This window comes from Oreochromis aureus, linkage group 22, assembly GCF_013358895.1.
Source record: "Oreochromis aureus strain Israel breed Guangdong linkage group 22, ZZ_aureus, whole genome shotgun sequence".
Lineage (NCBI taxonomy): Eukaryota > Metazoa > Chordata > Actinopteri > Cichliformes > Cichlidae > Oreochromis > Oreochromis aureus.
Window position 1 is genome coordinate 18,549,592 of NC_052962.1, and position 13,553 is coordinate 18,563,144.

General features: G+C 40.4%; 1 protein-coding gene across 4 annotated transcripts; it reads left to right on the top strand.

Annotated features, from left to right (window-relative positions):
• The first annotated feature begins 3 nt into the window (after nucleotides 1–3).
• On the top strand, nucleotides 4–12,769 carry si:ch211-13c6.2 (uncharacterized protein LOC100000125 homolog). Of its 4 annotated transcripts, XM_031729368.2 has the most exons (14): nucleotides 4–344; nucleotides 1,728–1,796; nucleotides 4,169–4,193; nucleotides 8,565–8,648; nucleotides 8,743–8,882; nucleotides 8,988–9,107; nucleotides 9,229–9,274; nucleotides 9,392–10,307; nucleotides 10,403–10,511; nucleotides 10,591–10,656; nucleotides 10,775–10,876; nucleotides 10,980–11,211; nucleotides 11,778–11,856; nucleotides 12,313–12,448. In XM_031729368.2, exons 1-13 carry the CDS (start codon nucleotides 285–287, stop codon nucleotides 11,840–11,842), a joined length of 2,034 nt encoding a protein of 677 aa, XP_031585228.1. In that variant the 5' UTR covers nucleotides 4–284; the 3' UTR covers nucleotides 11,843–11,856; nucleotides 12,313–12,448. The 4 variants fall into 4 exon arrangements, with proteins under 4 accessions (XP_031585228.1, XP_031585225.1, XP_031585227.1 ...); XM_031729365.2 differs by lacking the exon at nucleotides 11,778–11,856 and having other exon boundaries at nucleotides 12,313–12,769; XM_031729367.2 differs by lacking the exon at nucleotides 11,778–11,856 and having other exon boundaries at nucleotides 10,983–11,211; nucleotides 12,313–12,769.
• Nucleotides 12,770–13,553: the final 784 nt, after the last annotated feature.

Consider the following 13,553-nt stretch of genomic DNA (forward strand, 5'->3'; position numbering starts at 1 on the left):
GTCACGTGGGTTTCTTAGAGCGAGGGTCCGCCTATCAACCAGGAAGACGTAGCTATTTTTTCTCTAGTTTCTTAATAATACAAGAGCTGTGTAAACATTTGTTGGATAGGATACAGAGTATTTAATATAGAAACAAAACACGCCAATTCGCTAGTGCTACAACAATAACGCTTGCTACCATCTGATCACAACAGTTAATTAGCTTGGTTCAGGCGATTTAGCTAGTAAACAGTCGCTAAGCAGGTAGCTTTACCTCTGGAGGGTACGGCCACTAACTAAGGTTCATGATGGATAACTTCGAAACGCCATACGAGGAGGAGGATATCGCGTTTATTGAATGCGAGGTAAGCATGATAACGTTAACTGAGAGACATGTAATAATTTGGCGAAAGGGACGTTCACGGAAAAGAAGCGTGCCGCCGCAAGCAAAGCTAACGTCTTAGCTAGCCTCTGAAAGTCTATTACATTGGACGTGAATTGGTCCTGCTGTTAACCATTGCATACTGTTCGGGTCAAATTCCATCCGTTTTTACGTTTGACTGCAGTAAGAATATCTTGCATGTGATTCTTTTAGCTTGAAAATGTCATGACTTTTCATGAAGTGAGCCAAAAATAAAATTAAAATTTGAATGGATCTGGGTCGCGTATCTATTCAGAAGGATTTTGGATCCAGTGTGGGGCAAATCAAAGAAACGTTGATTTTAGTCAACCCTGAAACTAAAACTGTACATACCAAGTTCTGCGTATTTTTTTATGGGACAAAGGTGACAGAGGAACCCTTGTTCAGTCACGAAAATTGTCTTTGTTGTAGAGGTGGGCGGATCGATCCAAATATCTGTAGTATCGATAACAACGCTGTATTGATATACCAGATACTAGTGCGCTAGGATTGATACTTTGTTTCTCTTCTAAGTTCAGTAACTAGCCAAATGAGGCTACTAAGGGTTTTCATTAAAAAAAAACAACCTTTTTTCATGAACACTATGAAAAATGTCTGAACCTTTTTGTGTTGACCATCAAATCTGTTTTATTTATAGCCAATAGCACATTTAAACAGAAGTTAACTCAAAGTGCTTTTAAGACAGACACATTTACATTGCAGGTCTCCAAAAATCCCAGTTGTACACGAAAAGCTAAAATGTGTCCCACACATGCTAAGTACCTGCTCTAAGTGTTTATTAAATTTGAATTGATATATGGAAGTCATAAGCATTTTTATATGATCCAGAATGAAGAGTTGAGTGTTTTAATGGTTGTAACATTCTTTCCATCTCATTATAATATCTTTTAATCATTACAGGTGCTACATTTTCACCTTAGGTAAAACAGGTCATCATATTTTGTGATATCTAATGTTTTTCTCCAAAAACGAGTATTGTAAAATCTAAAAAACACTCATCCTGTTCTCTGAAACACCAATTAAAGACTATTCATCATTTTATTAATGTCAGATAGACTATTTATACTTTATAAAGATATATGTATATTAGAATTTGTTTTATACACTTGATGTGAAGGAATTCTTGGCCCAGTTCAATTTTGACACCGACTATACTATGAAAGCATATAAAATGAATAGTATATAAGGGTTATAAGTGGTCATATAGTTTAGAGTTAAGTTACCATTCGCAACTAAAATACAGAATAAGGCTTAATTTAGTGTGTCTATTTGTGTCTGTCAGCTGATTGTTACTAATTCGTCTGTTTTTTGCTCTTTTTCAATCAAGATCTGTGAAAAATCCTTAAGGGGTGATACCCTGTACAAGATACACCTGACCACCCCAGGACATATAAAGGTACTCAAGAAATCTACTTGTGTAGAAAGCTAAACATTACTAGTAATGCAGTCATTTAAAATCTATTACAAAGTGATGTCATCATCATTTTTGCATTATTCCATGTACTTTCTCTTTAGTCTCAGATCTTCACAGGTACCAGAGGTCTGCGAGAAACAAGTTTTCCAAGCCGCTCACTTTTTAAAAAAAATTTTTTGTTTGAAGCCCACCTACAGTTTTTCCCCTCCTGGTTTAATGCCTGGTTTTGCATCTGACAACTCTTCTTATTTCAGTCTTGCCAGTCGAATACATTGTTTCTTGTGAAGATTTAAAAAAAAAAAAAAAAAAATCGTGTTACAGTAAGTACAAGAGTAGTGACAACAAAAGGTGACATGGTTTGCCTCTGTTCAGCCATCGCCGTCGAGTGTTCAGTGAGTTTTGAGCTACAGAATCAACCAGGAAAGCTGGATGCTTTCCACCTTTGTGTTTGACTGCTATGAAGAAGCTGGATTGGCCATTTCAGAAGAGTACTGTGTCTCTCGCCATTGCAGTAAGTTTATGCAAGGATGACAGGGTAATATTTAGTTCGATGATCTATAACAGAGTGTGTAAGCCTGCCTGGCTGTGTATTTCACACAGCATTCTTCTTCTGGGAAACAACTACAATTACTCTTGGAGCGAGCAACTGACAACCTGAAAACGGCAAGTTCTGAAGAAGTCTTGAAAAAGGCAGGCTTGGTTGGTTCTATGGGTGAATGGTTTTAAGGATTTCTGCAAAGAAAAGCCAGACATTTCTTCTCAACACTTTGCTCACCTCCCCAGATGCAGATGTTCTACTAAAATCAGGCCCCTACCACCATCTGCCTTTTTTAGGGGCCCCTTCACATCAATGCATCCTGAACTTGGCGCCAATAATGGACAGTTGTGTTTGTTTTAAAGGAAGGAAAACAAACTTGTTTTTCTTTTTAACTATAAAGCGTGATAGTGGCCACAGACTATGCTGACACAGTGGAGACAGTGGAGTTTCATAAAGGAAATGGTCTTGAACCATGTCATGTATGATGTGTCAGCTTCATATGTCTTTGAACTTCTTCCTGTTAATGCCCAAGAAAATTTCAGGAAGTTGTTTGCTGTGCCTTTGAGCCAGGTTCGGGTCTGTTCCGTCATGTGAGCTTTCTTGGTTGTTCTTGTTCATTATGTTGGGAAGTGTGCCTTCCAAGACACACGTGTGGATTTAACAAGTTACTTGTTGTACAGTCCAGCTTGGAAGACAAACCGAATTTAAAAAAACAAAAACAGTGGACTGTGTAGCCATGGCAACATTTCATCAGCGTCTTACTTTCTCTTCCTCTCTCTTTTTTGTTGATAGTGACAGTGTAGAGAGACAGGAAAGCAGGGAGAGAGCGAGATAGAGGAAGACATGCAGCAAAGGGCCGCGGGTGGGACTCAAACCCGGGCCTACTGCTCTCCGGTCATATGGCATATGGTCGCCTGCTCATCCCGCTGAACTAAACTGGCGCCCTTCTCTTCCTGTCTTTACACTAGAGGAAGTCAGCCACTGTTTGGTTATTTGGGTAGCTATTTTTTGGCAGATCTTCTTGCCAAATACAGAATCTGTGTAGCACATAAGCTCCTGAGTTCGTGTCTTTTGGCTATCTTCTAACCACTGTGGCAAACCAGCTGCTAATTCTTGGATGGTGCTGGTTTGGAGTTCTGCTGAGTCGCAGACCTACTTAAAACTGGTTTTATTTTCTATGAGCCAGAACGATGTATACGTAGGTATACATTTATAGTTTCCTAGCAGCGCTACCACCACCAACAACGACGACGACAACAGGTGCATGGAGGCTACTCTGCAGACCACTACAGCTTCAGTTTCACATCCATACTGAAGCTCTGTTGTCTCATATGGAAAACACTTTTTGTACTGGTAAAGTTTTATTTGGACCCTGGTTTAGCCACAGCAGTGTGCTGGTGCATTTCATTCCTATAAACAGTTCCTAGAAGGATCCCTCCAGATGTTTCAATAGAACTTTTGGTCACCCTGAAGAAAGCTGCATCCTGTTTCTCTGCATTCATATATTCACATGCAGATATAACTCCCGCCTCCTGCGGTGGGGGTTCAGTTTATACAGTTGTGTGAAAAGTGACTGGAGTACAAACTCCTTAGTCCTTAACTGCTTTATCTCTTTATGATCTAACGCACACTAAGAAGACAGGTGGGGACAGGCACCTTTACTCCACCTCATTTGGGCTGTGGTTTTGGTTTTAATATGCGTTTGATTCCATAAAATAACTCCTTTTCTGTTTGTAGCAGAGGTGAACTACATCCAGTGTTGTTTATCCAGCACTGATTGACTTTATTTTTATTGTTCTCCTTTCGTTCCTGGCAGAAAGAGGGTGGCTTAGTAACTTCTGGTAAGTAGAATTCATCTTCCCTCTTTTATTATTTTTTATTTTTTTATTCCTTCCCTGGCCACGTGTCTGTTCTGATGGGTAATTAAATATACATGTGAATAGTACCCATTCCGGTTTTAATGGGCAGCAGTTTAGTTTAGAAGTAAATGTATAAAGATACCCAGAAGTCAACGTGTAAGGACAAACAGTTTGTCCAGATTTTATTGTTTTTTCTTTAGTGGTTTCGCTTAGGCTCCTTAGATGCATCTCAGGTTATATCTGGACCACTGACACAAAGCCCCAAACCTAACATCAGTGATCAAATTGGTTAACTTCGGCTGCAAGTCAGGACTTGTTTTTGAACATCAGTGTGTGATCTCACTGATGCTGTTGTGGCTTTTAGTTCTGCAAGTGTGTGTTCAGTCATTTTGTTTTCTTAATTTGGATATGGAGAGTTAGAAATTTGAAGTTTATTGAGGAGATTGATATTTTTTCTTTAGCACAGTGCAGTGATTTCATGTTTATTTTTGAAAATGAAATGGAAGTCTGTATGAGGATTCACGTCGACTCAGCTTTCTGCTCCAACAAATATGGACTTTAAAATGGTCACATGACTTCGATGTTTCCAAGTTGATATTCAGACAAGTTATTATTTTTCATTATGGCGTCGGGCCAGACCATCTTCAGAGCACCTTGGTATTTCGTCCTATTGGACTGCAGGAACTTTTTCTTAGGTTTACTGACTGTTGGACGTAGTACCCCCATTTTTCTGTATCCACACTCTGGAACTCAGAATCATCACAGTTCTTCACAAGGTTTTTAGGGTAGGTACTTTCCCAGCAGGGAAAGAGAAACTTTTCGTGATGAAGGTGTACCGTGAATGGTCCAGATATAAGTGTACACTGGTCAAACAAAGGAATGCAGCACCAGAAGCGTAAACATTGTATTGAAATAAATCCCCTCATTGCGGTGCATGGCATCTGTCACGCAATGAAGAAATGCAAACAGAAAGTGAACAACATGAAACACAATTATAGGAAAACGTAAGATGTCAACAGGGGTGACGTGTCAGGAAAGCTACTACATGACTTCAGAGTTCCTATTAATGATGTGAGTGCAAATGGGAAACAAGGCTCAGAAGGTATGTAATCACCTCAGTGGGTAAACAGTCTCCAAGAAGTGAAGTGGATATTAATTCAACAAGTGTCTGGATTTCAACTGGGGGGATTTAATACATTTCTTCCAAAAGATACGCCATCTTTTGGTTTTGGTGGTGGTCAAAAGTGCAGTCTAATGTGGGAATTACAGTACTGTGTTTGCGTAGGTATTTGCCCACACAGAGGCAACCTACGCAAATGTGCTTGCGTGCGGTTCTCCAAAACCCCAACAGCACATAGCTCAATGTGGATGATGCAAGTCCAGTGTGGACTGGTTGAAAAGTTGTCTGGAAGAGGAAAGGGACCGACAGCAGAGTCTAATATGAACGGGAGAAAAAAAAAAGCCTCTCCACGGGTGCCTGAAGGACCAACCAACAGCAGCCCAAGCAAGCCTGGGCACTGGTTGTTTACTGTCAGCCCCCTGCTGACAGTAAACAGCTACACCATGTAACAGTGGTCTGCAGAGCTGGTGGTAAACTCTGCAAACTACCAATTTAAAACCTTGGAAAAGCCGTAAGTAGAAGATTATACTGGGACAGCTGCAGCCGGAGAAGAAGTCTTGGCATACTTTTTTGACTTCTACCCGGTGGACTCATCTCTGTAAATGGGTCCACAGGGTCACAGAAAACTTGGAGGGATGTGGATGTATGTCAGAGCGTCGCTCTAACCATCTGATGATCAAATTTCCATCACGTGGACCCAGTTTGAACCCTTCCATAGTTGGAATGGTGAAAATGATTACACCTGTGTAAAAAGCTACTATCAGCTGCTCTTTTATTCACCAGGAGTCGCCACAGTGGGTAGATGATTTGGCAGTTTTTTTTAAACTCTGGATATCCTTCCCGAGGCAAGCCAAAAGGGATGTTTGTCTCCTCCTGTGTTTAAACTGGATGTTTCGCTGTTAGAACCACTGCAATATGGAGCTATTGTTACACCTATGTAACAAATTTTCCCAAACTCTTCCATAGGTGAACCCATAAAAGTCCTTTGACCCAAAAGGATTGGAATTGACTGATTGGTTGGCTGATTAAAATCGGCAGATATCGGCCTTTCACAGATGCATAATACACATATCATTTGAATCTACTGTTTGACCCGGGCCCTTTCTGTGTGGAGTTTACATGTTCTCCCTGTGTCTGCATGAGTTCTCTTTGGGTACTCAAGCTTCCTCCCACAGTCCAAAGACATCCAGTTATTGGGGTTAAAGTAATTGGTGATTCTAAATTGCCCATAGGTGTGAATGGTTGTCTGTCCATGTTAACCCTATCGCGGATTGATGACCTGTCCAGGGTTTACCTTGCCTCTTCCACTAAGCCACCTGGGATAGACTCCAGACCCCCCACCACCTTGAATTGGATAAGTGACAAAAAAATGTTAAATGAATGGAAGGATGGAAAATAAGTATCAGCATCTGCCCCAAAAATCCCATATTAGGGGAGCTGGGTATGGATGGCAGTGGTGCCATCTTTGATTGTGGCTCCAAAGCGGTGAGCCAACATCTTACAGCGAGAGAGGATCAAAGCTGGCTGTTCTTACAGCTTTTCTACCAAAACAGAAGCTGGGGAAAATTTCTGACAGGGTCAGAAGTTTAGGACAGCTCACAGTGAAACTTCAGCCATGACCTCTGTCTACTACCCAGCCAGTGGGAATGCAAGAGAGACATCAGCATATGTGGGGGAAAAAAACGGAATAAATGGAAGTGTTACCTGTTTCCAACACAGAGGAAAATATATCTGAGCTGTGGCAGCTGCAATGTGTCTACATCTGTTAACAGGACCCGTGACAAGGTGGATGTAGCAAGGAAACAAACAATGAAGATTTTGCAGCTGTACATTGTTGCGCTTGAGTCAGTAGGTATTATCGTACAGCCTTCATGCATCAAACTTGATGTCCTACCCATGCTTATTAGATCACTGCCGCAGAGCGTGTTGGTGCCTCAAGCGATTAAAGCTCCTGCCACTCGTGTCCCAAGAATGAACCCTGTTTCAAAGCCACTTTGATGTTTTGCACTTGCCATCGTGATTCAAAACCAGAACCAACTGGGCCTGCGTTTGTATACGTGCCGCCGAGCGTGACTGGATGCTATTTACCATGAAGTGCACTTGTAGAAGCATCTGCATTTTCTCCGCTCATTTAAGTTTTTCTTTTCCTTTCTGGATCTTTGCACTTTTGGGCAAATTTGGCTGCATTAAAAGCCTTTTTGTGATTTAATTATGGTGTTACATGATCAGCTGCTGAAATGGATGTGTAGCATTTTCGTATCAAGATCAGAAAAAATACTGTACTGCTCTTAAACCACACACGGCTACTAAAATGCAGCTTTTCCAGTGTTGCTCTTCAAGCAACAGCTGCAGCTTGTTGGAAATCTTCACAACTTCTAAAAATGTCAGTCAAACGAGCTGTTTGCACAAAATTAGATGGCACTGGTCAGCCTGTGCCTGTATGACTCCCTCAAAATCCACTCTGACTAAATTTAGCAACTATACATATGTATTCAGTTATTCTAGTGGCAGGACATCTGTGGGTGCACTAATACTCCACACTCAGATGATGAAAGGCATAAGTAAACATCTCTGCAGATCTGTCCAGAGTTTGGTGTAACTGTCTTTTATAAAGGAACATGTTGTACAAGTATGCACTTTAATAACTTGGTTTTATTTATGCCCTTTGCACAAGTAAATTAAACATTTACACTATTATTGGGATTTTTTTTTATACAATAATATTGGGATATTGTAAAAAAAAAAAAATAAAAAAATTCTTATTTGGTAATATAGGTACCATTAGAGTTCAGATGTTTTTTGCCAATAAATCCATTATGCCACACAAGGTACATGTTTCAGAAAATCATGGGAACAATTTTTTTTTCCTTGTCTGATGACATTCAAAAAGCAACATGAAAAAAATAAAATGTCTGGACTGGAAGTTCTACTGGAGCTCATACATTAGATGATAGTATATCAGAAATCTAAGATAGTTAAGATCTAAGCTGAAGATTTTATACCATTCAGCTGCAGCTACAGTACACCAGGCCTTGTCTTATAATCACTTATAATCTTCCCTTACCCCTGTTAACCCTTAATAAAGACTCACCCTCTAATAAGGAGTTTAAATTGAAGCAGTTAGTCACCACCAGTTAGTATTGCTCTGTCTTATTGCTATACTGTGATGATGACTTTTAAAAACACTGTGTAGTTTTTTTCTTTTTGCTAACTATCAGCATGTGGCTTCCCAGGACGGTCTGTCAGAAGACACGTACCGGAGTTTAAGGATATTATAGAGTACCTGGATTACCTGAATCTGGATGAGCCTATCATTGGTGAATAACTTTGCAGAAAGTTTTAAGCAGATGTTTTTTTTAAATACCAGATTATTTGATTGTTTTTAACTTTTTGTTTGTTCTTAATTTCCAGGTTTGAACTTTTTGGAAGAGGGGCCTCCTAGTGACCGACAAATAGGCCCCAAATACTTATGTAAGCTCTGTAATCAGTCAGCTGTCCTTGCAGAAATGGTCTGTCATGTGATTGGACGCAAACACAGGCAGAAATATGTGGTAAAGCATTCAGAGCATTACTTAAATACTTCTTTGTTATTCTGTTTTCCTTTATAATTAGATGTTAAAGCAAAGAGAGATCACATTCCCTTTCTGTTTATGTAGGAATTGAAGCGGCCTGACTTGGTGACCTGGGATAGACCCTCTGTACAAACCCTCGGGGGGAAGATCATGCGCGCTAAAGCAGAAATAATAGAGAGACAGGATGGTAGAGGGACTCCAAAGGTATGCCAGATGAATTGCCCAAATTACACACCATATTTTACGTTCTTCTAAAATTCTATACATTTTGTTACATACAGTAAATGTTTATTATTCTTGTTTTGTTTTTTTTGTTTTTTTTCAGTCATTGTTCAAAAAGGGGAACGAGAGTAGATCAAACAGCTCAAGAGGTACCTTGATTGATATTAAACATGGTTAAAAAGTAATTTTAAAATACAAGGAAAGGTTACAGACACATAGGGAAAACGTTTGGTTGTATTTTTCTCTAATTATTACTTGATTATTAGCTTTCCAAAGGCAGAGGCAAAACAGGGAGCAGACGAACCCACAAGATTTGCCACCACTCCTACCCGAACTCAAGGACTATCACCGAAGGAAGCATGCCTCAAGTTACCCAAACGCATCTGCATTTCCTCCGAATGAACCTAACATGAACGTAGACAGGCGCAGCCAGCGGGAGAACAGGCTTAGCAATGAGCGCACCAGAGATGAACCGCGAAGGTCGGATTTCAGGGAAGGCCATGCGTACAGAGAAGGCTACATGGACTCTGATTATCGTCTTCAGTATGAAGAGGGATATGGTGGAGATTCACAAAGAAGTTTGGCACTTGAGCGAGGTGATGCTCCCAAGTATGATTTTAGGGAGGAGTTGCCTCGTGGCCTTGGTCAGTCTGACTATTACCCTGAGGGGGTGCCTCCTTATAGAAGAGCCTATCCAGAAAGAGAGTCTGTTCAGGATTTCCACTCTGAGGATGTCAGGGGTGGGAACGGTCGTTCTGAGTATTCACCCTCCCAGGCCATGTACCCTGAAGGTGATAAACTGCGGTGGTCCCTGGAGAGGGAAGCTGATAGGCACGACGGTATGAACAAAGCAGGTAGACAGGGATCAAGTGAACCAGAAGCCAGGAGGAGGAACTTCTCTCCATCTATGGAGGGGGACCGATCACGTGACAATTTGTTCAATATAATTCAAGATTATCGTCATGAGATGAGAGAGGCGCATCAAGATGAGGCAGTTGATAGGAGAGCAGGAGGCCCAGCCTCACAGAGACACATGGATGTTGGCAGAACCATTTCTAACATCCCAGAGCCATTCAGGCGGTTCCTGAAAGGAGGCGCCGAAGATGATGTTCACGGTAAAAGGAAAAGAAAGAGCCGCTTCTCCGATGCCACTCCAGAGGAAGTGGAAGGGACAAGGGAGATGTAAGTGTAAAAATTGTAGTTGGTTTTTTTTTTTTTGGAAAGTGTTGTGGGCTGCTTTTTTTTTTTTTTTTTACATGTGTGATTGCTGCTTTCAGGTATGGGGATAATTATGGATCTCCAAATCCAAAGTTTGGAGGTGACGCAAGGCCAGGTAGTGCACCAATGAGTGGAGGACAATTTTCAGACCTCTACAGAGAACCACAGGTAGTTTATTTTAACATCACAGTAGAGTAATGTCCAGTAAAACAAATCTTTATTGACGCAAGACCTTTTGCTTTTTTAGGGTCCACATCATCCTGAAATGAACCAAAGAGGAGGCTCTGAGTCGGAGGGCGTCTTTGATATGCTGGTAAGATAATTAGTCGTTATTGGCGACTTGCACATGTTGTGAGTCATGTTTTTGTTATGCAACTATTCACTCAGTTCTCAGTGTGTTGTTTTTTTTTCCCCCTTTCACATTTTCTTAGAGCAACATTGAAATTGAGAATGCTGAAGAGGCTGACTTCTTGAAAAGTAAACTTTGCAACCTGCTTAAAGAATTCAAAACGAAAAAGATGGAGAAAGCTGTGGTATGAGTCATTCTGCACACCGCCTGTCTTTTTAATATAATATTAGTAAAAGAACACAAAGACTTTGCTTATATTAACAAAACGTTTGGTTTTGTCATGGTAGCAGAACAGCCACGGTCGAGAAGGGATCCCCAGAAACTACAGCAACATGGAGCTGGACCCTCGACAGCCGCCGTTCGAGAGGACCATGAGAGATGATTCGCACCACAGACAGTCAGAAGACCTCGACTTCAGAGACTGGAGGCAGCGTGAGCATCTTCCAGAGGAGCGGCACAATGTTTATCCCCCCCCTGCACACGAAGATTCCAGATACTCAAAAAGAGGCCGCTTTGAAGGTATAGTACATCACAGTGCAGTTTATTTAAACCCATTAGGGTTCAATAGTCTTATATAAAAGTTAGAGATATCAATAAAAATAACACAAGCATAATTATCTTTGCCTAATATTTTTCAAGAAAAGTATGGTAGGTTTTAAATCAATATACAGCTCAAAATAAAGGCAGACAGTAGAAGGCCACTCAGTAGTTGCTTCTTTAAAGACCCTTTCATCCATTAGTAGAGCTGCTTGTACCAGAAAGGTAGGGTAGATCAGTTTCTATAATACCTGCAAAGTTTTCCCTAATGTTCAACTCAGCAAGCCTCTCAGTTCATCCAAACCAGAGCTTCGACCAGCTGACGTAATTTTCTCCATGGTATCCCTCGGGTGATCTGTGGGATTTGGGTCAGGGCTCTGGGAGGGCCCCTCTATTAGAAAATATTCTTTCAGCAGGCAGCTGGTAGGCTGTGAATTATTGTCCTGCTGAAAGATCCTCTTCTGTGGCTTAAATCATCATTTGGCTGCTTTTTTCATTTCAAAATCCTTTCTATATCTCATCAGTTAAAAACAAATTTATCTGCTCAGTTGCAGGCTGTGATGTTCCCAGCTCTGTGCTTTCAAGTCAGTTCCACATGAACATGTGTCTGTAGCAGAATAACCACAGGTATAGTTCATCACATTAACAACAGGCATGGTTCAGGTCTGATAAACAGGAGAGGGAGGGGTATAATCACGCCTTTTGTCTGGAATTGTGGTGTATGTGTTGTTGTATGGATCGAATGCCAATTTATTGATGTATTAATAAAATAACCTTATGAACTTTGAGGTTTAAATGAAATTTGATGGGATTTTCTTCTTTGAATGTATTTTGAGTTTTGTTGTGGTATCTTTTAGGATAGTTTAGTTCAATTTATGTATAATGAGGCATAGTTTGCGAAGGTGTCCAAATTCACCTTTTGATTTTATGTAATAAATGAATTTGATTGCATCGTTAAATAAGATAATAAACAATAAGTTGTATATTCAGCTTCCCTGTGTCAGAGGAAGTGTGCCTGATTCCACTTTCTTTCATGTAATTCAATTTCATTCCTCTTTTTGTTTTTGTTTTTTGTTTTTTCAGAGGAATCTGGAGCTCCTCATACAAACTGCTTAGATGAGCCGCCCTATTATCCTGAAAGGTTTCCAGAATCCCTGCCGTCTCGTGACTACCAGCCTCCTGTTGGAGAGTTTTTCGACTCTCACTCTTCTGCACCTCCCCACCACATGGAACAAGAATCCAGGATGCCCAGAGGACCCCGGTACTCTAACAACCTGGACAAAATCACCTCCGCCCTCCTGGAACTTGTGGCAAGGAAATAAATGTCATCACTGCAATCTCCATAATAGTCATGTATTATAATGCAGTGTTTTAAGGGTAAAGCTTAGATTTTAAAATGTGATTTGGGTTTAAATTTCTTTCCCTTCATTTTTCTTTCTTTCTGTTTTTTGTTGTTGTTGTTTGTGTTGGATATTTGCAAAGACCTTGGTTGATCAAATGTTGACGTCTGGTGTAAGAATTAAAACACTTGTCTACTGCAGTTGTAATCATTTCATTTTTTCAAATTCCTTACTGACCAGCAGCCAGAAAAGTAATACTCTTATTGCCATCATTGTATTTCATATTTTCAGTGAATTTATTTTGAATTAACTGAATTAATTTGCAATGATTTGAGCTTCGTGGTGCTTTGTCATGCTGGCTGCAGCCATTAGAAGATGGGAACACTGGTTATAAAGGGAAGGGCTTTCATATTTATGCCAAATTCTGAACCTACCATCTGAATGTTGCAGCAGAAAATGAGACTCTGAGGAAAACACTGACTGGTCTACAATCTTCTGTTGCCCAATTTTGCTTAGCCTGGGCAAATTGTAGCCTCAGTTTCCTGTTCTTAGCTGAGACAAGTGGCACCCAATGTGATCTTCTGCAGCTAAAGCTCATCTACTTCAAGGTTGGACGTGTTGTGCATTAAGAAATACGCTGCTGCATAATTTGTGTTTAATGAGTGGTTATTTGAGTGACTGATGCCTTCCTCTAAGCTTGAAACAGTCTGTTCTCTGACCACTGACATCAACAAGGCATTTTCTCTCAGAGAACTCACTGGATCTATATATTTTTTGGTTGACTGTGAAGATCTCAGTTGATCAGCAGTTTCTGAAATACTCAGACCAGCAACCATGCCTCATTCAAAGTCAATGAAATCACCTTTTTCCCCATTCCAGTGCTCAGTTTGAACTTCAGCGGTTCATATATAATGCATATATGCTGTATATATCTGTGTATGTATATATAAAATGTATTTGTTTTTTCCAAGTCACTTTGCTAAT